The following is a 26,999-nucleotide window of genomic DNA, read 5'->3' on the forward strand; positions in this document are numbered from 1 at the left end:
GATGTGTCTGGGTGTGAGTTTTCTTGTGTTTATCTTGTTTTTAGTTTGCTGAGTTTCTTGAATCTGTAAGTGTATTTAGTTGGCCAATTTTGGCAAGTTTTCAGCCATTATTCTTTTAAATATGTTTTCTTCACCCATATTTTTCTCCTTTCTTTCTGGGATCATGATATGAGTATTAGATCTTTTAATATTGTCTCATAGGTCCCCAGGGCTCTGTTCACTTTTCTTTTTCAATTTTTTCTCTTTGTTACTCCGATTGGGTAAGTTTTATTTATTACCTTCAAATGTACTCACTTCTCATTTTTCCCTGTCATTTCCATTGTGATATTAAGACCATTGAGTAATCTATTTGCTATTTCATTTTCCAGTTCCAAAATTTCCATTTGGTTCTTTTTTAAAAAATAATTTTTACTTCTCTACTGAGACTTCCTATCTTTACATAACTTTCAAAAGTAGTCACTCTTCCTTCTTGGAGCCCCATTAATATAATTGCTTTAAAGCATCTGTCTAGTTATTTCAAAATCTTGGGGTGCCTGGGTGGCTCAGTTGGTTAAGTGTATGACCTTGGATATGGCTCAGGTCATCATCTCACAGTTTGTGGGATCAAACCCCACATTGGGCTCTGTGCTGACAGCATGGAGTCTTCTTGGGATTCTCTCTCTCCCTCTTTCTCTGCCCCTCGCTGGCTTGCTCACTCTTTCTCTCTCTCAATAAATAAATAAACTTAAAAAAATATTTCAAAAAAACCCCAAAAGACAAAATCCATGCCATCTCAGAGTTGGTATCTTCTCTTGTCTCCTCCCTTGTGAGACATTGATATTTTCTTGGTTTTTGGTATGTCAAGTAATTTTGAATTACATGTAGGCATTGTGAATATTGTATGATTCTGGGTGTTGTTTAAATCCTGTGGAAAAATATTGATTTTTTTTTTAGGCAGAAAACTAACCCAGTGAGGTATGTTCCCATCTATCTTTTGCAGGCTATGCTCCTGGTGTTAGCTCAGTTCTCAAAGCCCTTGCAATGTTACTGGGCTCTCTCCATCTGTGTGCCCATGCAGTGGCTGTGCAGCGACTGAGCAGTGGTTTACTATTCAGATCAGTTTTCAAAGACTTTGGTATACCAAAATATATGGCTAAATCATCCATGTGCACCTTGGGCATGAGCTCAGGAGTTCATAACCAACTTCACGGGACCTTTTTTTTTTCTTAACTAGCTGGGCATTCCACCGCACCACTATTGATGACATCAACACTGTAGCGCACACACTGGGTAGTCCCCAGGATATCTTTAATGGTTCCAGAGAGTTCTCTGGCTAAAGCTTGGTGCTGTATCTGTTGAGCAATGTTGACAATCTCATCAAAAGTGATATTTCCATTGTGCTTAATGTTTTTCTGCTTTTTTCTGTCTCTTGCTGGTTCCTTGAGGGCTTTGGTAATCGGGGCAGACGTGGAAGTTCCCACTTCAATCTGGGCCTGTCAGTTTCACTGTGATCCTCAGACCCTTTCAACCACTGGTTGCCTTGGCAATGTCATCACCAAACTTTTATGGAGACAGATGCATTGGGTTGATCTTCTGGGGCAGGGAAGATGTGGCACTGACTGCCTCACCCATGTACCTCAGGTATATGACTTTGATCTTGTTGGTGTTGAACTTAGGTGGTGTGGTGGAGGTGGCTGGTATCAGATGAACCCAGATTTGGGTTGATGAAAGATAGTTGCACCTTCCCTTCCTCTGAGCCAAAAGCCCAAAGCTATGGGATCATTTTCTTGAGCTCACTCCTATCTGCAATCTTCTTGACACTTTTCTGCCCCTAGGGATTCCCTTGTTCTCCTTTCTGGCCTTCTGGCTATAAAGCTGGGGCTTTAGATTCCTGGCTCTGCAGCACACGTTCCTCGAATGTGTTTGCCTCCAGGTCTAAGTGACCGGTAGATTGAGAGAGAAAAGCATTGGGGTCTTTCCTCACATACTTGGGACCAAAGTTCCCTGGTCAGGAGAGAAGGATGCCAGCCCAGACCCTGCAGCTGCCAGGCACTACCTGGCATTGCCTGAAGGCTGGGGTGGGAGAGAAGGGAAAATGAAGAAGAAACCCCCCCCCCACTTCCTCTAACCTATGGGGTCCTCTTTCTTGTTCCTTGAAACAGAAATAAAGGGCTTCTCTTAGAGCTCTTTCTCTCCACACTTGGTGCAAGGTTCCAGGTTTCAGATTGCTTTTGAGTCTTGGCCAGTGGGTACCAAGGGAAACAAATGAGGAACTTACTGATTTGGTAGTATTGCAAGTTCTGGTTCTCTTCCCCAATTTGCTCATGACCATTTAGTTTCAAGAGTTCTCAGGTAGCTGCTCCATGCATTCTACCCAGGGATATTGCTTGCATTCAGTGGGAGAAACAGGGTGAAAGGCACTTACTTGATCTTGACTGGAACCCAGTTTACAATCTGTTGTTAAAATCAGGCAGATGGCCCTAGCTTTTGGTCCAAAGAGATGTTGGGGAGTTGCCTTAGCAAAGAATAAAGAACAGAGTTCCTATGATACATAAACACAATGGAACACTAGCCAGTAAAAATAAGCAAGGATGATCTCTATTACCTGATATGGAGTGATTTCTGGGAGATACTGTTAAGTGAAAAAATTTAAATGTGTGGTTTTAAAGCATCTCCTCACACATTGCTCATTAGTTGCAAGGGAAAAATAGGAATTATACATTGGAGAAATTAGACAATATCTTGAGCAGGTAAATAAAAACTTCACTGCCAGTGAGGGGTAATGGACTTGACTTGCCTCTTTTTGTCATGCCCTGAGAAGGACATGGTGGATATGTAATATTTTAGCCAGAAAAGCATTACCTGAGTTTGAGCACAAGGAAACATCAGCTGGATCTCAGAAGAGTAATGTTTTATTTAAAAAGGGGGAAGATTGCATCACTTTAAAATATCAATGTTATAAGAGGCAAAATAATGTATGTAGAAATATTTCAGATTTAAGGAAACTGAAGAGACATATCAACAAAATGCAATACCTGCTTATAGTGTCGAGAGGAAAAAATGCTATGAAGGATGTTATTAGGTCAATTGACAAAATTAGGATACTAAGAAGAGAATAAAAGGATGGAATCAATGTTAAAATTCCTAAAATTGTTAGTTATATTGTGGTTATGTAAGAGAATATTTTATTCTTCGTATTCCACACACTCCTGTATTTAGGGCTAAAGGGCATGATGTTTGCAACTTACTCGCATATGATTAGAACAAAGTTATGTATCTGTCAGCATGTATGAACATATACATAACTATGGCCAGATGGATTCAATGACTAAGCACATGCTAAATAAAGCAAAAGGGACAATGTGTTAGTGACAGGTGAACCTGCGTACTCAGTATGCTACTTTTATTTTTGCAACTTTTCTGTAAGTTTGAAGTTGTCTCCGAGTGAGTTTTAAAAAGATCAGAGTTCCCTTCTTTGGAAAAATGTCTATTCATGTCTTCTGCCCATTTCTTAACTGGATTATTTGTTTTTTGGATATTGAGTTTAATAAGTTCTTTATAGATTTTGCATACTAACCCTTTTTCAGATATGTGCAATTTAAGAAACAAAACAGATGAACACATGGGAAGGGGAAAAAAAGAGAGAGGGAAGCAAACCACAAGAGACTCTTAACTGTAGAGAACAAACTGAGGGTTAATGGAGGAAGGTGGGTGGGGGATGGGCTAAATGGGTCATGGGCATTAAAGAGGGCAATTGTTGGGATGAACACTGGGTGTTGTATGTGAGTGATGAATCACTAGATTCTTCTCCTGAAACCAATATTACACTATATGTTAACTAACTTGAATTTAACTAAAAATTTGAAAAACAAAAAACAAAAAACAACAGTTTCCCAAATTCTGTTCTGTCATGGGCATTGTGATATCTATGTTGCAAATGGCAGTAACTGATCCTAGGCCTTTCTGCTACCTGCAGTCCAGCTGATAGCAGTCTTCCCCAGCCTTTCCCAGCTTGCTGAGATTGGAGAGAAAATTGTATGTCATGCTTACAAATCAATGTCAATCTTTAAAGCTTGCAAAAACTTATAAAACATATATAGATCTGTATGCCAGCTCAGCACAGAGCATAGAGGCTGCATTCCTATTCTTGGATGTGTTCTAGAAAAAGGAATGCGAACCCAGCGATTACATGGTAAGAAGAAGCTGGTGCAAGATGAAAACAGTGACAGTCGGCTAAAATCACCAGAAGCTGAATCTGCTCAGATGCATCTTCTTAGTTAAAAGTAATAAACCCTCTTTGTTTAAAGGTGGGTGGTTAGGCTGGTGTAGAAAACTCTGTCAGTAATATCACTGAAATATCAGCTGTCAGCCATATCCCCTCTGTGATCATTGTTCCAGAACACGCTGATTACATCCACCTGCTACTCTTTTTGCCTGAGGATTTTCTCTCCACTCAAGTGCGGCAAGTTGGGAGTGCCAAGAAGTCAATCTGAGGATAAATACCTCAGATTCTGCACCCTCTGGTAAGGAACAGCCCAGAGGCTGTTCCACACTGTCTCCAAGTTTTCAAATGGGATTGAATGCCAGTGGCCCAAGGCGGTAACCTGTCAGTTAATTTTCCCTTGTGGCCCCCTACTTTCCCATCTTTTTCCTCTCTTAATGCCTCCCAGAATTATGTAAACTCAAATCCTGTCTCAGCATATATTTTGGAGGAGCTCAACCTAAGGCAGATGATTATTTTTATTAATTGGAAACTTAAATGGAAAATTAAGCCAAATGGTGTGGAAAGAAAGGCTGATGTGGAACAAGGAGTTAGTCCCTTAGCAGTCAGGACAGGAGCTGATGTGGTGTAACCCCAGGATTTCAGGATGACATGTTAGCCTCTCGCTCTCTAGTGACAGGAGGTCACACCAGTTGGAGGATATTACCTTTCTGATGGCCTGAACATGAACTGAGGCCCACTCCATTGCTCTAGCATCTAGAGAACAGTGCTGGATGACTGGAGAGGCAGAACAGGGTAAAATTGATGGCTGTTGCACCATCTTGCCCTGTATCATGGAAGGTCTCTGGGAAGGGTACAAGTGGAAGAGAAAGAAAATAAGTCAGGACAGAGCCTGAATCATTAACCTGGCTTCACTTCATCAGGCAGGCAGTTTATTATCTTGTCACTCTGGGAGGAGACAAAGGATTCTGGCAGAAGACATGAAACTGTAGTCAGAGACAAAGGACTCCGTCAGTCATGGCACACTTCCCTCAACAAGCAAACTGAAATACACCTAGGATCTAGCTTCCTTTATTTGACTTTTTTTTGTTTTGTTTTAAATTAAAAAATGTTTATGTTACTAATTTTTTTCTTCCTCCAAAATGACAAGACAGAGGAATTCACACCTAAAGAAAGAACAAGAAGAAATGACGGTCAGGGATTTAATCAGCACAGATATACGTAAGATGTCTGAACTAGAATTTAAAACCATGTTTAAATAGTAATAATAGTAGCTGAGGTTGAAAAAAGCACAGAAGACACCAGAGAACCCCTTTCTGCGGGGATAAAAGAACTAAAGTCTAGTCAGGCCAAAATTAAAAATGCTGCAACCAAGATGCAATCTCGAATGGATGCTGAAACAGCAAGAATGGATGAAGCAGAGCAGTGAATCAGCGATACAGAAGATAAAACTATGGAAAATAAGCAGAAAAAAAAAGAGGGAAACAAAGGCAAAAGATCACGATACATGACTTAGAGAAGTCGGCAACTTATTAAAGAGGAATACCATTTGTATCATAGGAGTCCCAGAAGATGAAGAGACAAAAAGGGTCAGAAGGTTAATGTGACCGAATTATAGCTGAAAACGTTCCTAATCTGGGGAAGGGCACAGATATTAAACTCCATGAAGCACAGAGAACTCCCACTAGATTAAAGATTCAGGCAGACTTGGATGAGAAGCAGTAGAAGGAGGCACTTACATGCCTCTATCAATAGGAGCTTCAGAAACCATCATTTTTCCTTCTTTGCCTTGGTGGCCAAGAAGCTGAGCTAAGTTCTGGAAATTTTTCTTAACTTAGGTTTTCTGATAAAATTACCCCCTCTACTTATTACTAAGCATGTTTGTAGTTTCATTGCACCTACACTTATCCTTTAAATTGTCTCCATTGTTTTTGGAATACAAATGGCATATATGACATATACAGTATAAATATGTGGTGTATGTGGAGCAAAAACCAGAGGTAGCAACTCTCCTTCAGGGTATCACAAGTTCAGTACAACTTTTCCAGGGAGGACTGAAATAGCAATAGTAAAACAGACAAATTCAATCACAGTGTATCTCTCTCTGTCGATAGTCCTGGGATAAAACAGAATTTGATCCTGTAGTTGCGACCAAAGTTGTTTGTTCCTTTCTCAACTTTCTATTTTGAGAAATTTGAAACAGTTGAAAGAAGAGTACAATGAATACCTTCAGACTTTACATCCGGATTCAATAGTAGCTAACATTTTCCCATATTTTTACTGCCTCCCTCATGTGTACACATGAACACGCACTTTCTTTTTCTGAAACCCTTAAAAATTAGTTGCAGACATGACACTTCACCCCTTCACGCTTCTTCTAAGAATAAAGATATTCCTTTACATAATTACAATACCATTATACCTATGAAAAAACATTAATTCTATCCCATTAAGTAATATTCTGTCCGTGTTCTGATTTCCCCAAAATGTCTACATTGTTGTTCTTTTCAATCAGGATCCAATAAATGCTCACATTTTGTATTTGGTTTTTATGTCCCTCTGATCCCTTTTCACTTAGGATGGAACCATCTTTTTTTCCCCATGACATTAACTTTTTTGAGTATCTGGGCCAGTTTTCTTGTTGAATGTCTACATTCTGAATTTGTCTGTTTCTCATAGGGTCATTTAACCTGTTCTTCTCCCTTGTATTCCCTATAGATTGGAAGTTTAGAGGCTTGATTACACAGGAGTTAATCATTTTGGTGGTGGTAGGCGGGCAAGAATCCTTCCTACTGTATTACACAGAAAGAAAATACACTCATTCTTGAACAACCTGGGTTTGAATTGCATGGGACTACTTATATGCAGACTTGTTTCAATAAGTATAGCAAGTACTGTAAATGTATCTTCTCCTTATTATGATTTCTTAACATTTTATTTTCTGTAGCTTATCTTAATACAATTATTTCAGCATATAACACATATACAGAATATGTGTTAATTGACTGCTTATGTTATCGGTAAGGCTTCTGGTCAAGAGTGTAGGCTACTAGTTAGGTTTTTGGAGAGTCAGAAGTTATATGTGGATTTTTGACTGCACGGGGGGTTGGTACCCTAACTCCACATTGTTTAAGGGTCAACTGTATTATAAAATTATCCCATTTTAAATGATGATTATTTGGTTGCAACGGTAGCCATCCAATTTCACCACTGTAAGAGTATATATGTTTCCTCATTGTAATTAGTATTGATTAGAATTGTGGTTAGTATTGGTATTATTTGTATTATTAGGCTAATACTTTGGTGTCATGTACATATCCTGTTCTTCATAACCTTTCAATCAATGCTTTTAGCATCCGCTGATGACTTCCCAGAACCAATTATTATATGTAGTCTTCTATCATTCCTTCTACGTTTATTATTCATTCAATCAATTATAGTCAATTATGATTTTTGATGGTCAAGTTATTTCAAATTTGGCCACGGACTGCCCTTTTACACTGGCTTGTCTGTCTTTTGATGGGACTCCCTTAAGTCTTTGATAGTTCACCTGCTTTCTGGTATAACAGGACATCCCAAGCTCAGCTCACCATTTTCATGCTCCACACCTGGAACCGGCTATTTCTCTAAGGAGCACAGCTACTTTCTAAGCCTCTGACTGAAAGCATTGTTCTACTAAGGTAGCAACTTCCTATTTGGTCCTCGCTTAGCCCCTTCAGGGCTGGGACTGCATATATTGGTTCTCTAGGGCTTATCTAGAAGTCATTCAATGAAGGTTTGTTGAATGAATGAACAATGGACATCAGCCAGGGCAGTGGTTCTCATTTGAACCACTGCATATTAGAACAATCTGAAGAGCTTTTATTTTTTTATTTTTTATTTTTTTCAATATATGAAGTTTATTGTCAAATTGGTTTCCATACAACACCCAGTGCTCATCCCAAAAGGTACCCTCCTCAATACCCATCACCCACCCTCCCCTCCCACCCCCCATCAACCCTCAGTTTGTTCTCAGTTTTTAAGAGTCTCTTATGCTTTGGCTCTCTTCCACTCTAACCTATTTTTTTTTTTTTTTTGAAGAGCTTTTAAAAAATATTGATGTCTAGGCCCCATACCCAAATATTCTGATTTAACTTGTCTGGCATGGAGAGACAATTTAGCTTTCTGGTTAAAAAAACACAATACAAATGGTGGGGCCAGACTATCTGAATTTTGAATCCCAGAATCAACACGTACCCTCTGTGTGACCTCTTTAGGTGGCTTGTTTCTCCAGTGGTCTGTAAAGGTAATGACAACATCTACCTCACAGACAGGTCACGGTGAGCTTTGTATAAATTAACATATGCAAAGTGCTCACAACGGCTCCTCGGCTCCTCGCAAAGTCAACACCAAGTAAGTCTTAGATGTCCATTTGATTCTACATTTGTTAATGAAGTAATTAATTTTTTGAAATACTTCCCAACGCAGTTCCTCTTTTTGATTATTCAAGTTTGTCCTCGGCAGCCTTTCTCCCTTTAGGGCTGGGCCCCGTGCTGAATGAGAGAAGACAGAGGGGTGGTTTGCGAGAAATTCCTGCCAGGGACAGGGAAAAGGCAGAGAGCTTCTCTGGTCCTGGGCAGAGAAGGGGCAGCTTCCTGGCTCCCCTAGAATTATCCAGGGAAGATGGTGCAAATGAGTCAGCTGGGTTAAGGGGGACTGGAAGCAGAAGGGCCTTACGGCTGGACTCTGGCGGAATCTCTCTGCCCAGAGCTCTACCCACTCTGGTAGCCAGCATGGAGCCAAAGTGGAGAAGAGGTGTGCTCCCTCAGCTCGCTCAAGGCGTTCCTATGTGACCTTGGAAGGATTGCAAGAGTAGCTACAGACTGCAAATAAGTGCAGGTGCCAACTGGCTGCTGTAGTGGTAAAAGGTGAGGGGACCCTGCCCCAGGGACTTAGGGGGAAACACACTAAAACCAGAGGCTGGGAGGAAGACGCAGGTGAGTCTCAAAGAGCTAGTAGCTGGAACAAGAGCCAAAGTGGGGGCTCTGTCAACAGGAAGCCAGCTGAGCCCTGGGAGCAGCCCCTACTCCCGGGATATTCAAGTATCTTGGGTGCTCACTGGAGCTAGAAAACACGGGATGCTTCCTCTCCAAGCTCACTTGGTCCCTCGAAAGGTAGGACTTCTGGGGGTGCCTGGGTGGCTCAGTGAGTTGAGAGTCTCACTTTGGCTCGGGACATCTCACGGTTCGGAATTCGAGCCCTGCATCGGACTCACTGCTGTCAGCGCAGAACCCGCTGCGGATCTTCTGTCCCCCTCTCTCTGTCCCTCTCCTGCTGGCGCTTTCTCAAAAAGGCAGGATTTCTGTGTCATCGACACAGGGATCCTTTGCAAGTTCCTAAGGCCACGATGCCATCTCCTCCTGGAGGCTTTTATGAGCAGGAATAAGTTCCCGCCACTAGGTGTCACCTGCCACCACTGTCTCTCTGTCTCTGGAAACTTAACATTTCTGTCCCTGGATAGAGCCATTTCTGCCTCTTCCACACAAAGAACTCCCCTCCACTGCACTCTCCTGTGGGCAGTTCAGCTAATTCTCCTTATTAGTGTTAAACACAAGAGCCAATTACTTTGGGGGGAGAGAGAGGAAGAGCCTCTTTTTCCTTAATAACAGCATTATTGAGATATGATCTACATGCCATACAATTCATCTTTAAAAAATGTGTAATTCAGTGTATTTTAGTGTATTCACAGAGCTATGCAACCATGACCAGCATCTAATTTCAAAACATTTTTGTCACCTCAGAAAGAAACCTTGTACCCCGTACCCACTGGCAGTCATTTCTTGTTCCTGATTCCCCTTGACAAGCACAAATCCACTTTCTATCTTTATGCATTTGCCTATTCTGCACATTTCATAGAAATGGAACCATACAGGGTCATCTGTGATGGCTTTCTTTTACTTAGCATAATGTTTTCAAGGTTCATTTACGTTGTAGTGTATGTTAGGACTCCATTCCTTTTTAGTGTCAAATAATATTCCATTGTGTGAATGTACCGTATTTCCTTTCTGCAGTCATTAGTTGATAGACACTTGGGTTGTTTCTACTTTTGGGGTGTTAAAAATACTGCTGCTATGGGGGCGCCTGGGTGGCTCAGTTGGTTAAGCATCTGACTCTTGGTTTTGGCTCAGGTCATGATCTCAAGTCACAAGATTGAGCCCCGTGTCGGCCTCTGCACGGGGCATGGGATCTGTTTGGGATTCTCTCTCTCTCTCTCTCTGCCCTTCCTCTGTTGGTGCTCTCTGTCTCTGTCTCTGTCTCTCTCTCCTCTCAAAAAAAAAAAAAAAAAAAAGAGAGAGTGGGATGCCATGGAATGCCATGGAAACTTTCTCTGTGAGGTTCTCCACAGGGTGACTTGACTTATGCTTTATTTTGGGGCTGGTCAGGTCCCCGAAGACAAGTCTTCCGGCCCCCTGCTGGAGGCTAAGGCTGCCCACATTCCGGGAGCCAGGGAGGGAAGAAAAGTGGTGTCTCAATATTCAGTGTGCAATTTTCGCTCAGCCTGCCTGTTTTAATAGCGAGTGCTTGCCCTCCACTCCCGGCCTCAGCTTCGGTCTCCACTGGGGTGAGCAGGGGCTCTGTGTCACTACTGAGAGTGGGGCAGGAGACTGGCTCCTCCTTGCTTCCAGCCAGTCTTCATCGTCTTGGCTTCATGTTTCAATCGCCTTTTTCCTGAATCAACTACACAGATTATGAGACATTCGTTGCTGGACTGTGGTTTTCTGAATAAATAAATGGAATGACTAGGTTTGTGTCACACAAGGAGAGGAAATCCAGTGCCTGTTTTTAGATCTGATGCTGAAGTTTCTGGTTCATAACGGGCATGCTATTATACAATTGCTCTATTTTTCATAAACCCCAGGAATGATTCATTCAGCTAATCCCAGACAATCCATCATGTTAGGACCAAATAATTAAAATGGACTTTGAGAGCTCATATGGTAAATCCCTTTCCCTCTGGCTGAGAGCATTATTAGTCCCCTGTAGTACCAAGAAAAGAGGTTGGCTCATAGTATGAGGATAGACCGTTTGAAAAGTTGGAGGTTATCAGTTCTCTAAGTCAATATTATACAAGGAATGAAAAGATAAAGAAAGGAGACAAAACAGAATGATCTTCTCGGTCTTTAGACACTAACTGCCACCCACCCCTCTGGATGTTCTGAGGCCATCCTTTGTATTCTCCTGGTGAAGAGAAAGCCAAAAGCCAGGGGATGAAGAGGAGGCCTGTGATCCCAGCGGGAGGAGAGCCCTGGTGGGTGTGTGGATCCAGCAGCTGGAATCTCTCTCCTGACTCCATACTCGTATCCTTCTTACACACAGAGCTTGAACCTGGGGGCACTTATACATCTCCTTCCTAAGCCAGGGTTCTTGGCTACTGTGATAGATGACACAAGCATGTGCAGTTTAACATAAAAGATATTAAAAGCACTTTTTAAAAAACCTCTTTGGAAAGTCCTCTGAAGAACCGACAGAGAAAGGAAAATTAAAGGTTTTTATTATGGGAATACTCAAACATACACAAAAGTAGTAAAATAACACCCCAGTGTATCCATTATCTAGCTTTACCAATTAGCAACATTTTACCAATGCTATAAAACCTGTTCTCGCCCCCCTCACCCCAATCACTTTTTAAAAAGTCTTTGCTGGAGTAGATTAAAGCCAATTTCAGACAGCATATCACTGACACCCATAAATACTTCTAGATGATCTCTAATTGTTAACATTTCTCTTTTTTCCTTTCTCCTTTATATAAAACCACAAGGCCATTATCATCATAACCGAACAATTAACAATTCCCGAATACCATCTAATTCTCCAGTCCATATTAACATTTTCCAGATTATCTGAAAAATATCCTTTTTTAAAAAAATTTTTTTAATGTTTATTTATTTTTGACAGAGAGAGAGAGAGAGAGAGAGAGAGAGACAGAGAGACAGAGCATGAATGGGGGAGGGGCAGAGAGAGAGGGAGACATAGAATCAAAGCAGGCTTCAGGCTCTGAGCTGTCAGCACACAGCCCGACCCGGGGCTCGAACTCACGGACCACGAGATCATGACCTGAGCTGAAGTTGGACGCTTAACCGACTGAGCCACCCAGGCGCCCAGAAAAATATCTTTTTACAGGAGATTTGTTTGAATCAAGGGGCAAATAAGGCCCACTTGTTGTATTCAGTCTATCCATCTCCTCTTGTGGTTGGTAATGAAAACTTCATTCTTAACTTACGTCTAATTATGTGCATTAAAAATGAAGGTGGGCTTATAAAAGGCTTTGCTCTGCTGCAGTGTCAGCTTTATTTTAATCTGGCCCCCTTCCAAAGTTTTAAGTGCTCTGGAGGCATGCTTTTCATGGATATATACTGGCCTAGCGCTTCTATCAGTGAGGTTAGAATTGAACAGTTCGTCATTTCAATATACCTGCATTCCGCCGTATTTACTGGTAAGGCGAAATAACTTTGGAGACAGTTGTTTATGAGATTGGTGCCTATTTCAACAATTTCTGTTACATTAAAAATTCTAAATCCATACTGTGTTTTGCAGTGACGGTAGAGTCTGGTACGTGGGAACTAAGTGTGGTAATAAATACGTGTGTATTTAGAAATGCTTTCAAGCAATTGATTTCAAGTGATAGTCGTGGAGGACGAATAAGAGTGTCCTCTGAGGGTGGGATCTCTTGGTCATTAAAGACAGTGATGAAACCCAACAGTCCGGCCATGGCTCTATTTCTGCCTGGTCTTCACGTTCTCAAATCTCTCGTTAGCCCTGCAGTCGGGCCTTAGACTTGCTCTCCCACTTCTCCTCTCCTCATATTCGGCTAATATTTACTGAGTGACTGCTGTAGGCCAGACACATTATAAACTGGATCTCATTTAACTCTTAAAATACCCTGTGGGGGTGGCGGTTCCATTTTACAGCTGTGAAAACCCAGTTCAGAGCTTCGGTGAGAGGCTCCAGGCCACTGAATTCTGAAGGCCAGGCTTCTTCCCGGGCTCACCCTGCTGTCTGGATTATCCTTTGGGGGCTGGGTCAGTTAAGGGAGTTTAAAGCCAACACCGGCGGAGGTGATAAAACATTTAAAATTGGATCGGTACCTGCTCCGTGGAATCCCCCGCAGACATAGAGCTTCCCATCCACTGCTCCTGCGTTGGTAGAATTGGTTCGAAGGGAGAGCAGGGGACTTGGCATAGGTGGGCCCTCTCTCCAGAAGTCCCCATCAGGGTTATAGATCTCTACCACATCGAGGCACTTTCGAACCTGGCCTTTGTCTCGACCTACACAGCCAATTCCACCTACAGAGAATGATACACAGAAATGAGATGACCAAGAACTGCCCCTTCATCGTGGTTAGCACCCCCTTCCTGCTATAGTTTGTATCACACATTTACAGGCCTTTGACTTTTCCTTGCTTGGTGCTACTTCTCAGATAATTTCTTTCCTTTGCTTGCTCTTTCTTTCTTTCTTTCTTTCTTTTTATGTTTATTTTTTTAGAGAGAGAGGGAGACAGAGTGCCAGCGGGGGAGGGGCAGAGAGAGAGGGAGACACAGAATCGGGAGCAGGTTCCAGGCTCTGAGCCGTCAGCACGGAGCCCAATGTGCAGCTCAAACCCATGAACCGTAAGATCATGACTTGAGTCAAAGTCAGGCACCTAACTGACTGAGCCACCCAGGCACACCATCTTTGTTTTTTTTTTTTTTTAATGTTTATTTTTGACAGAGAGAGCACGAGCAGGGGAGGGGCAGAGAGAAAGACACAGAATCCGAAGCAGGCTCCAGGCTCTGAGTTGTCAGCACAGAGTCCAACGCGGGGCTCGAACTCATGAACCGTGAGATCATGACCTGAGTCGAAGTCTGATGCTCAACCGATTGAGCTACCCAGGTGCCCCTCAGATAATTTCCAAGCAATAGTGATGTCTGCTCCGTACTCCATACCCAAATTTCACATCATTTTTATTCATAGTGTTCTGTATGTTTGTGCTATGCATGAGGCTGATTCCCTTCTATGTTCTACAACTTCCAACACTGGTTCACACAATGAGCATCGCCCTTAGAATAAGAATTTCAAGTTTGAATGTGAGGGTAACTCAACTCTGACATCTGTCTTTCTGTTGGTTGTTAGCAATGATTTCACTAATCTGCTAGTAGGGATGCATCCTTTCCATTCTTCATCATTGTAAGCTTGTCTCTTCCTCTCTTCTTAAGTTGCATGAACTTTTCCCCATGAGGGAAGGGCTCTCCTTTAATGAATTTCAAGTTTGAGGTCAAAGAAAGGCTCCAAACCCAAATGCCCAGGGCTTGTTCCATTTTTGGATGATACAGGTCATTCAACAGCTATTCACTGGTTGCCTATTTTATCAAGGCAATGTGCTAAATTATAAGAAGTTTAGGGAAATGGATAAGGCATGTTTCTTGCTCTTAAGAAATTAATGAGGTGGAGGGGCACCTGGGTGGCTCAGTGGGTTAAATGTCCAACTTCGGCTCAGGTCATGATCTCACGGTTCGTGGGTTGGAGCCCCGCATTGGGCTCTGTGCTGTCAGCTCAGAGCCTGGAGCCTGCTTTGGATTCTGTCTCCTCTCTCTCTCTGCTCCTCCCCTGCCCATGCTCTGTCTCTCTCTTAAAAAATAAAATAAACCTTAAAAAATTTTTAAATGAAATTAACGAGACACAAAGGGTCATGTATGCAGATAAATACGTAGACAACATCATGACAGGTAACTTAGAAGAGATACAAATTAGACTCAGAGGTCCAGAGTCTGTGACAAGTAACAGATATATCATTTACATAGTTATGATTTTAAGTCCAGCCCTTCATGGGAAAAGTAATCGTATAAGAATTTCTAATACACTGTAATAAGAAACACTCGTTTGTAGGTGATCTTTTTTTTTTCTCTCCTCCGAAGTCCCACAGTGAGAGGTCTTTGCCGCCAGGGCCATGTTTCTTGACCTGAAGGATGGCTCCTGAGGCAAAGGTGAATTTCCCGGAAGGACAGACACTCCTCTCATGGGTGACCTCCTTCCATGCTGACCCAATCTGACAACCCTGCTCTGCATGACCAATCTCCTTCCTGTTTCGGGGGTCCAGAAGAGTCGTGTTGGCTGGGGCTTGGCTGTGTTGTTTACAGCAGTATCAAAAAACCTAAACTGAGCTGCTCTGACCTCCTGGCATTTACCTCACGTACCACTTACTGAGAATTTAATCAGATACCATTTCATGGCATTTTTTCTTTCACTGTTACTTAACACCTTTTGCCCATCGTTGTGCTAGTCAGATGGTATTTTCATCACTGCCTGTTTTTTTTTCAGTCTTTCTTCATACCTAGCACAGTGTCTGACACATGGGTGCCTGGAACGAATGAATGAATGAATGAATGAGAAATTTAACTCTTCCTCTGCTTTCTCTGTCCAAGTGGATGTATTGTAAGCTCACTGAGGGCAAAGGTTGCTTTTTACACCTCATATCTCACAGTGCCTCACACCCAGTGCTCAAAGAATTCAAGGAGATTGATGGGAACAGCTTATTTTCACCCTGGTCGGGACCTACGCCAGGCAGGAGAGGTGATGGCAGAGGACTTTGGAGGAAGATTCCATTTTTTTTATCCCCCCTCTTTGCTGATGGAGCCTGGCCTGTTTCCTGTCTCAGTATGAATCCAGGGACAGAGACTATCAGCTCAGGAAGCTCCTAGTTGCTTTCTCTTGTATCCGACCAGATAAATAATTTAGCCCATTCCAGTGCCAAGTCTGGGCCGCAGCGTTTCCAAGGAGGGGACGCGCTGGCCTTGGCTAACCGCACGGCTCTGCTGTTCACGGGCCCTCTTTCAGCGTGGCACTGTGGTAGTCAGAGGTGTCTTAGGCCAACAAGAAGTGGAATTTCCTATGTGTGGGGCAAGACAGCCTTCAAGAAGAGGATTTATCACCAGCAGCTAAACCTGGCAACTACTCATCAGGTAAGAACGAGACGACTTAGTTACCTGCTCTGCAAAGACCCAGGAGAGGTATTATTAGGCTGGTTTATATTACAACCACTTTGGAAAACTTATGAACAAGTGGAAGCAAGCAGGTTAAATGTGAGCCACTGGGAGTCAGGCTGGGGGCAGGCGCAGCACCCAGCATCCTGAACAGAACTTAGAAGTTTCACTAAGAGCCCATTCGAAAAGCTTTCCCAACATAATGTGTATGAAGAATGGTAGTATTCTCTTGGTTTTTGGAATAATCGGAGCGCTTGCCATTTTTGTTATTCTGGTACTAAGTGCACTTAATTATCACGTGCAGCCCTCACTCTGCTCTTGGAGACATGTGCCCTTTCTGTTTGGTTGGCAGACCGCGTGCACACTCCGCTTGCGGGTGCCACATGGCTTACGGGACATTGTCTTTGCTCCTGACCATTAATGCGTGAATATGTTCCCTGTCTCACTTGGATGTAATCCCACCATCAAGTACACTTAGAGCGTCACTCTGTAACAGCAGACTTAATGAGCTTAAACTGAAGGTGAATCCTGATTAGATAAATAATCAAATAAAAGCGTGATCTTTATTAATAAGTCAGCAGCGGCACCACAAGAGAACTCTTTTGATGAGAGAAATCTAGGGTAGGATCAGCACATCTTTAGAATTTCAATGAGATACCTCCATATCTTTAATTTATATGCTATCAGAACCTCTCAGCCTGACTTTTCTTTATTCAAAACAGGCAAATGAATAGAAATCAGCTTTGGGAGTCATCCCCAAATCGACCTCAAGTGCAAACTATACTCCTTAGGGTTTTTTCAGTGGGTGGAAATTATAGAAGAGGACAGTTTCTGCCTCTCCTCGTTTTTGTTTCTACAAAAATGAAGACCCACTCTTCTTGGGTTTGGCTGCTACTGATTCCTTCTCTTCTGTGGCCTGGGGGGGAGGTGGCTGAGGGCAGAGGGGAGTAGCATTTCTCTGACCCCCTCCAAGGACTCCCTGTCCACAGCACCCTGCCTGCAATGGGGCTGGCTCCCAGCATCTGCCCTGACGGGTAGCCTTCAGGTGGCAGACTTACTCTATTCTTCCCTGGGCTGGATCCAAAAGAGGAAGGGGTTGTGTAATGGCTCTGACAAGCTCCCAAAGTTACTTGCATTGCTAAAGACGCTTTAGAAACAAGCTTTAGTAAATATCTTTGGTGTCGTAAGCTCCCTTGTGACGCAGGAAAAACACGTGGGCTTTTGGAAACAGCCAGACTCTGGTTTACATGCTTGGGTCGCCACTTACTAGCTGGTAACATGGGTCAATATGATTTACCCAAGCCTCAGGTTTCTCATCTGTAAATTAAGGATAATAATACCAATGTCATAAGTTGTGGCAACGATTACGTTATTATATTACTATGTAAAGGGGAAGAGGGGTAAGGAGGTACTTGCGTTTGCTGTGTATCTATTCACAGGCATTCCTATGGGAATTTTCTTTATTCTCCTGTACTGTATGTAAACAAAGTGGCTGGCAGGCAGTGTGAATTCTTTCTCCTGCATGTTCTGCAATATTGGGTAAGTAAGCCAGTGGTCACCGAAGTTGCTGAAATCTTATGTTTGCTTCTTCTCAATTTAACTATTTGCTATGTCTATGGTTGATTTGACTGTGTGGTCAAATCTCTCTTAAAGTTTCGTCTTCAGGAGGTCAGGGGGCTACAAAGTAGGCTGAGCCATCATCTCAGCCATCATGAGGAGAAAAGCTCCCTGACAAGATTTAGAGGAATTCATTTGGTCATGAACGTCAGAGAGAGGCAGAGGCTATCAAGTGACATCCTAAAAGCCAGAAAAGGATTTTGCAGTGAGCAGGTTTCCAGGAGCAAAGCTGGCCCACCCGTCTGAGTGGATGGACTACTTTCTGACTTGTGTGTCAAATGCGATCTATTCACTGCTGATATAATGCCTGTGACGATTTTGTTCTCACTTGAGTTTTCTGCTCTCCGAGTTTTTTTCTACTCTCATTTTAGAGTTCCCGATTTGGAGCCTAAGACCCTAGGAGATGCGATCTTGTTCCTTTCTTAGTCTAACACAGGCATCTTGGGTATTTTCAGAAAAAAGTCCTTGAGGACTGGGTTGAAAGCAGGCTTATCTGCCATTTACAAAATTCCGGGTGATGCCAGGCACTGCTTATCTGTGTTGTGCCTTGGCTCCCAGAACATGGTCTGACAGTCCTCACTTGTAATAAGGCCATTCTCTTCACCTGCTAACCCTTTACTGTCCTTTGCCAGTTTTTTTCTCACCAGGCTAAGAAAACAATCATCTGTCTGCATTTAATTTGCTCTTCAAAACATATTAGCTTGAAAATCAAATAAAAGAGCTGAAAAGTTCTTGATTGTGAAAAGCTTGATTTTGCTTGAGGGCAAATCATGTGTTTGAAATGTCTTACATTTCCACTGGAATTAGAAATACATTTCCAGGGACACCTGCGTGGCTCAGTCGGTTAAGTGTCAGACTCTTGGTTTCAGCTCAGGTCATGATGTCACAGTCTCATGGGTTCAAGCCCCACCTTGGGCTCTGCGCTGCCAGCATGGAGCCTGCTTGGGATTCTCTCTCCTGTCTCTCTGCTCCTCTCCGACTTGTGCTGTGTCTGTTTCTTTTAAAATAAATGAATAACCTAAAAAAATTAAAAAACAATACATTTCCACATTGAGAGAGAGAGAGAGAGAGAGAGAGAGAGAGAGAGATACACTTCCCACTGGAAATGTAGGCAGCTGAATAGTAAGTTCTGGCACTGAGCCCTCGGGTGCCAGATAAGCTGCAATTACAAAATTGCTGTCCCACCCGATTCTGATAATCCCTGGGCTTTACTGGACCCAGTCCTGGGAGTCAGTGGATTTGAATATGTGAGACATATTCAAATACGTGGCCTGACCCCAGCAGTTCTTTCAAGCCCTGGGGTCCTCTTTCTTTCCTTCCTTCCTTCCTTCCTTCCTTCCTTCCTTCCTTCCCCACACCTCTTCACTAGCTTGTTCTGCAGGCTTGACAGGTCTGAAGGCTGAGTCCCTATGGGGAGAACCAGGGAGAGCCTGGGAACGGTGGGTAGGAGCAAGCTTAGCAGGTGACCTAGAGATGTCACGCCAGGTCAGGGGTGACAGGGCTCAGCCTCAGATGAATATCACCACTGTCCTCCTTGATTCAGCAACCTCTGTATCTCACCCGTCACCCAATTCCATTGGTGGTACCTCCTCAACACGTCTCCTATGTACCCCTTCCCTGTAAGGTACACAAGCTTTGATGACCCAGCCACTGCCTGGTGCTACACCTTCCTATCACCTCATGCTCCAGGCATGCTGGGCTGCTTGCAGCTCCCCAAACAGGTGAGGCTATGTAGCTCTTGGCCTTTGCTTAGGCTGATCTCTGTCTAGAATGGCCTCTCTTCCTCCTCCTCCCCTCCTTCCTCTCCCTCCTCGTCCTCCTCCTCCACTTCAAAAACTCCTACTTCTCTTTTAAGGCTCAGCTCAATAGTCACCATCAATAAATCTTTCATGTCTAGGGGCGTCTGGCTGGCTCAGTCGGTAGAGCACACAACTCTTGATCTCGGGGTTGTGAGTTTGAGCCCCATGGTGGGTGTAGAGATTACTTAAAAATAAAAAAATCTTAAAAAAAAATCTTTCATGTCTCTACATAAAATTGGCCATTCCTTTCTTTGGGCTTCCACTGTCCTTTGAACCGAAATCAGATTCTCTATATAAGATATATTGTTCTTATGTATCTTTATGTATGTTTCCCTATTAGATTAGGTTGTAAGTCACTTGAGGGCAGAAGAGTGTCTAGGTCACATCTGTATCCTCAACACTTTTTACAGATAGTTACGAAATAAACATTTAACTAAATGCAGAAATGGATCCGCTCCTCACCCTCATCCCAGGTATCTTTTTTCTTACACATTTTGTCAAAACAAAAAGCGATGACTGGCTTCCCAGAATGTGGCAAGCCCTGAGTCCAAAGGGCTGAAAATTCACTTCCTGTCAGTTTATAAAAATCATCTTCTTAAGGATACAGGAATGTCCGCCCAGGTATTAAGAGAAATTGTGGGTGTGAGTCTGTTGTTGTTGGGCTCAGCTCTTCCCCCCGGGTCAGCCTGCCTACATCAGTTAACTTCTCTTAACCTGGGCTGGACCTGACCTGACAGGAGCCCACACTCTGCTAATACTTCTCTGAGGTGAGGACTATGAATCAGATATATTCCCCGGCTGAAAAATGTAGACACACAGGATGTAAATCCTTGAAGGCAAGGTATGCGTATTGCTATATTCTCTGAGGTGCTTTGTCGAGTAACTAACTATTAAAGAAAAAAGGCCATAATAAGGGTGTGGCATGTTTATCTCATGTGTAAATAAAATGATTTGCAGAAAACCATAATTTGTGCTCATTTCCATATTTACCCAAGAACTTGTAGAGAATCAGAGTGATAAAAAAATGCTCACATATATGAATCAGGATAAACTCGTTGAAGATAATACATTCTACTCTTTTATGATGTCTTAAAACATATGTTATTCTCTGCCTTAGTGAACTGAAGATACCAAATGTAATTAAACATTTTCTCAAGGATTCAGGAGTAACAATACAACTTGTTGTCATAATATGCCATAGATACAGAGATGACTCTATTCATTAGGCTGCGCGAAAACAGACCCAAGATTTGCTTTCATGAGCAAATCTTTGCTGTTGGTGTGGCTTTTAGCAATTTACCTCTTTTCATAGAAGCAAAGCATAGAATGTCTAGGTGCACAGCCCTTTGGCTGTGGAACACTATGCTAAATCAGGGGCCAAGACAACAGTCTCCAGAGATATTTCTCACTCACTTTCAAGAACATTATCATCACTGCTCATCAGGGGCTTTCACATTGGAGAAGCTTCCAATTTTGACTTCAGAGTAAAAAAGTGCTTTAAATTTATAGTTAATTTTAAGCAATCTATAAGTATATTCTGGATATCCACTTTGTATTTATACTAGGTATCTGAGAATAATACGTTTAAGAACCTTTTTTTTTGTCCTTAAGACACAGTCTACTGGGGGCTGTGGGTGGGGGCGCCTGGGTGGCTCAGTCGGTTGAGCGTCCGACTTCAGCTCAGGTCATGATCTCATAGTTTGGGAGTTCGAGCCCCACGTCGGGCTCTGTGCTGTCAGCTCGGAGCCTGGAGACTGCTTTGGATTCTGTGTCTCCTTCTCTCTCTGCCCCTCCCCTGCTTGTGCTCTGTCTCTCTCTGTCTCTCAAAAATAAGTAAATGTAAAAAAAAATTAAAGAAAAAAAAAGACACAGTGTACTGGGAAACCAAAGGCAAATATGAAATCACAAGTCACATAGCATTATAATTATACATGGATTGAATAAACAAGTATATATAAATAAAATATATATTATAAACTTATAAATGAAATATATACATAAAATATAATTTCTAACTAACTGTCACAAAGAAACGCGGGACTGCCAACTTTCTGTGAACTTTCAGGATATCAGTGATAAAAATTACTATAGCTAAGTTGTAATTTGGGAGCCACTTAGACTTCAGAAATGTCCCAGTCCAGAACACTCTGGAATTAGATCAGAACACACTGACAGCCTGCTTGATAACTTATGACGGCCAGGATGCTTTGACCAAATAACCTTGACATGCTCCGAGAACACCTGACTAGACAGTGCTGTCCCAGGGGAAGGGATGTGGTTCCATTCTTCTCTGCAGCTCTTCGAAGAGCCGCCTCAGGGCCTGGCCTGTGTGATGCACGCTCAGTAAATATTCTGGGCATATGACACTCCAACCCACATGATACTACCTCTTCTCTGTCCTCACCATATTTGTATTTCTCAAAGGGTAGTCCCACGACGAGTCATTCCAGAACTGCCTGGATGCTTCCTGCAATTCAGGTTCCTAAGTCCCACTTCAGACCTACTAGCTCAGAACCTGCCAAGGGTGAGGGCCAGGGACCTGCCATTTTGACGAATAACTGAGGTAATTTGAGGAACACTTTTCTCTTTTAAAAAGTTGCTTCAAATTGTATCTGAAGAAAGATAAAGGCAAAATCTTACCATAATAAAACTTAGTGCTTCCATCTGATAAAAGCATTCACCTCTAGTGTGATCTCTGAAGTGCATTTACTCTAGTGACTGGAACCTTCTGTGTGACTTCCCCTGTGTCACCCTCGCTGGCACTCCAGCTGAGAGACTGCACAGTATGGCTGCCTCAGCGAGCCAGTGAGGCACAGAGTGGTCTCCTGGAGAAAGTGATACCCGGTGGTTTGGGACATCAGCTGTGTGGGAAGACTTCTTGTTAGCTGGCTCCCCAGACAGGAAAATGAAGAGTCCTACTTTAAATTTTTTTTTTTAATGTTTACTTATTTTTGACACAGAGAGAGAGAGAGAGACAGAGCACGAGCGGGGGAGGAGCAGAGAGAGAAGGAGACACAGAATCCGAAGCAGGCTCCAGGCCCTGAGCTGTCAGCACAGAGCCTGACGCGGGGCTCAAACTCACGAGCTGTGAGATCGTGACCTGAGCCGAAGTTGGACGCTCAGCTGACTGAGCCATCCAGGCGCCCCAAGAGTCCTACTTTAAAAAATTTTCCACGATACCCGGAACTGATTGTTTTTGTGGCTTTTCATACGATGGGAGAAAACGACGGGCTACAGAGATGAGGGAAGTCAGCTCGGTAAACTAGTGTGTATCAAGCCACTATCACAGAAGCCAGGCCCTGGGCTGGCTCTTGGAAGAGATGCGGACACAAATGAGCCAAGGTCTCTTCCCCTAGTCCGTCTGAGTATAGCGTGATGATGGCAATGACAGCCGCAGAGCAGCATGCTGTGGGGAACCCAGACCTAGTGGCCACACAGCCACCAAGGGGAAGGGCATTTCTTGCCAGGTGTTGAACGATGTGTAGGAGGTAGGGAAACAAAGGAGGAGGCAGTAGAAGCAGAGGGAGGAGAGTAGCCACAGGTACATAATGGAGGTGTGGACAGGAAATGACTGTTGCTGTGGCTGGGGTTTAAGTTTTGTGGGGCTGGGAGGGGAGAGGCTGGAGGGGATGAGACTTCACAGGCAGGCTGGGGTCAGGTTGGGAAAGGTCTAAACCTTTCCACAAATAGACACGGGTGCTCACTTTCTATATTTGAGTTTCCTGACCCATCAAGCTGAAGCAACTTCTGACTTTTTAAAAACACTTGCCAGAATCCCATATTTGTGAGTATCCATTGCCATTTCAGAATCAAGCATAATTTATTCAAAAGCCTAACTAAGAGCAGGAGAGCGAAAATGCTTGCTAGTTTATTTTACAAAAACTCTTTTTCAAAGACAACCCCTGGTACCATATTTAAAATCATTTTTTTTTTTTTTTTTGGTCATGCAGACACCCAACAAGAGCTCATAACCAGGGATTAATGAGGTGGATCCTGGAAGATTCCATCTTTCTCAAAACTTTACTAATAGGAGCCTGCATTTAATTCATCTCCTCCTTTATTACTCATAAAAATATGAGTTTAACCTTGAAAACAAGGAGTTAACATTTTCTCACAGTGATGGGATAGGTTCACCTAAAATTTTAAGGCTGCCTGTTTAAAGAACATTTTCTGGCAGATTAGGATGTATTTTGGATTAAAGTAGCTTAACTATCTCTTATAATGAGCATTCATAGTACAAATGACAAAAGATTGTTCTTGAAAAATAAAGCATTTTAAAATGCATGGCTTTAAACAGCATTTTAAAATGCAAGGCTTTAAACAGCACCCTCTGCTCTCTTCCCAGAGGGTTTCAAATGGTTCTGCCATCGAGCCCACGGCCCGCTCCTTCCTGCACAAAAATGGTTACGCTCCAGAGAAGCCCTCAGAAAAAAAGCCAAAATGAAAATCAGCCAGTTTTAAATACCTGGGCTTTCAATAGGGTGCCATTTACTCATAAGGGTTACATAGACTCTTTCAATTATTTAAAGCTTTCCAGGAAGGTATTCAACAGAAGAGCCAAAGACAGTGTGCAAAACTGATCAAATACACATGTAACTGAATGGACAGTGGAGTCATTTAAGCAAACAATCTGGCCGTATCTTTTCCTGTATTTTTATTTTAAAAATGCAATTTATAGATTTCCAGGAAAAACTATACAGTGTCTGACTAATATGCCTCTTGGCTAGTTTGCCATCATTCCAGGGGCCATTTTCGTCTAAATTCAAGTCATTATCTGTGGCAAGACACTTATGCAAAAATTTAGCACAGATGTTAACTGAAGCCAATATTCTGAAATCTTGACAGCGCCTATCAGACCTTGGGGTCAGCCTCAGCCACAACGTGCAGTAGTGTAAATGGAAAGAATACATTCTGGACAGGATTCTCCAAGAGCCCCTCACATGAAAATGTGTCCCTGCTCCACACAGAAAAGCAGGCTGGATGGACACGCAGTGTGTGTTTTTTTGTGTGTATTTACAATGGGAGGGAATGAGAAAAGTGGACAGAAACAGACCTCTGACCCCAATGCGTGAGGGCAGAGCGATCCCAGCACCCAGATGGCTCCCCAGCTGGGCCCTGCGGCCACAGCACAGAGACCTGTCAGCCGAGGAGCTGGGACAGCTCAGGCTACTGAGGTTAGGAGGACTGGGCTGAGCATTTTGGGGACCAAAGTGCAATTGTCACTTATTACGAGTAATAATAATAATTATCCTTATAACTCTTATTTCTTGTGCACTTATATATGTGCCAGGCACAGTATTCCTCATCTGACATAATACTCTCAAGCTTCACGACTGCATGAGATGACGGTGTATTATTATTATCCTTATTTTATGAAGAAAACGGACTCACAGTTAAGCAACTTGCTCAAAATGGCATGGCATTAATAAGTTGCAGAAATAGGATTTGTCTGCAGAAGGACCTTTCCTTTATACGGCTTATTTGAGGTAAAGAAGAAACCTGGGAAATCTTTGTACAGATGGCATTAACTCAGATTTGTAAAAGTATAAAAAAGTAAAGGCAAGGGCCATTAATCAAATGAGCCAGATGCCGCCCCCCCCCCCCCACCTCCCCGGGCCTAAATCTCTCCCCAGGGTGGTTAGATGCTTATTGGGACTTTCAGGCCCCTAGGGCTCCAGTTAACCTGACACGCTAACCCCTCATTTAACAAGAAGCCAGATTTCAAGTCATGGCCCAGAACACAAATACCAACACTGAACAAAGTAAAGAGAAGTGAATGGCAGTGCTGTGACGGAGACCTTGAATTCTATTCTGAAGAAAACTGGAGACATTGTTAAAGGTCCACAGCCGCACAATCTGTGTGAATGCACAATCGTCTGCCCGAGCAATCTTCAGGCACAACTTGGGGAAGGCAAGGAGAGGGGAAGAAGCGGCACCGGAGCAGTGGGAAGGAAAGGAAGGACCATCACAACATAGCACCTGCTGGCCTTCTAGCTCGGGGGGCAGACGGTCCTACCTAATTCACAGCCGATTTGTACGGCACTCACATACAGAGTGGTACACTTTTTGATGTTCCTCATGATTACCTGTACAAGTTATTTTAACCCTGACATGGGGCAGATTTGGGTTTGAACCCTAGATTTAATCGCACTACTTGTACGATAAAAATAAGCAGAGACGTTACCTTTGTAGGACATTGTGAGAACTCGGACAACACATGCAAAGCACCAGCATTTAGTGATTCTTCAACACAAATTACTTTCCTTCAAAGAAATTTCTTCAGGAGGCAGAGAAAAGTGTGATAACCTAAAACATTTTCTGTCTAGTTAAAAATGTTATCAGATGATGGCACTTAAAGGTGCCGGCCCCAGTTATTTGGCAAATGTAACTTTGTAGACTCTTTCCTTTTCCAATGCCTGGGAAACAGTTTTGGCACCACTCAGAGCATAGACTGACAAGGGGGATTATCTACTTATTTAAAGGTATATTTTACTCCACAAGTAAGGTAATAAACTTTTTGTGGATAGGGGCTTTGTCCACGTAATTACCTAAATAGTGCCGGATAAGTAATAGCAAAATTGTCCACACAATAAAGGCGAATCAATAGGAGGGTTGGAAAAATATTTTAGGAAACTTCCAAACAATTTAGGGTAAAGTAAGCCTTGTCCTCTCTCTTTGTAAACGGATTCAGAGTGGAAACAGAAGTCTCAGAAAAGTAAATTGGAATTAAAAAATTGCTGATTTAGAAGATCTCTAAGATGGGCTGAACATTCTCAAAGAGAAAGAGCAGGAGGACCGGACACCCAGCCACTGGGGATCTTAAAGGGAAATTCTCCAGACAACCCCCAGAAGCATTTACTCCTTGGAGCATCCTTAGGATGTGGGAAACAAAGGCAAATGAAAAATTCCCTTACTGCCTGCAGCCCATTGACAAGTCCTTGAAACAGGCAGAGTGACCTCCCTCTAGGAGCTCGGCTGCCTCGAAGTTGGTGACACTTTGCTGAGGCCAAAAGGCAACCTTAGCTTAACATTATGTCGACACCCCCCCCCCCCAGCATCCTGTAAGTCTACTTTAACATATAAATATTCCTTTGGAAATTTCCTTTATTTCTACCCGCTTCCCCATATATGTTGGCGATCATCCTCCAAGCTTATGGCCCCCCAACATACATCTGAAGGTCTCATGACTGAACTTTTACTAAACAGTAATAAATGACCTTTTCCTAACAATAGCTAGCCCCTCGAGGTCCTGGAAACCTTGCTTCCAAAATTCCTTAGAGACTTTCGCTGTCCCTAACCCCCTCCCAAACTGAAGGTTTATAATCAGTCACCCATCATAACCTCAGAGCAGCTTTCTGCCCATGGGTCCTGTCCCTGTGCTTTTAA

General features: G+C 42.9%; 1 protein-coding gene across 2 annotated transcripts in view; it reads right to left on the reverse strand.

Annotated features, from left to right (window-relative positions):
* Window positions 1–26,999, reverse strand: part of KBTBD12 (kelch repeat and BTB domain containing 12) — a 72,611-nt gene that overhangs the window by 12,907 nt on the left and 32,705 nt on the right. For both annotated transcript variants that reach the window (XM_049641111.1, XM_049641110.1), the window contains exon 4: window positions 13,327–13,524. In XM_049641111.1, coding sequence (XP_049497068.1) covers window positions 13,327–13,524 — 198 coding nt within the window. The remainder of the gene's footprint in view (window positions 1–13,326; window positions 13,525–26,999) is intronic.

This window comes from Panthera uncia, chromosome A2, assembly GCF_023721935.1.
Source record: "Panthera uncia isolate 11264 chromosome A2, Puncia_PCG_1.0, whole genome shotgun sequence".
Taxonomy (NCBI): domain Eukaryota; kingdom Metazoa; phylum Chordata; class Mammalia; order Carnivora; family Felidae; genus Panthera; species Panthera uncia.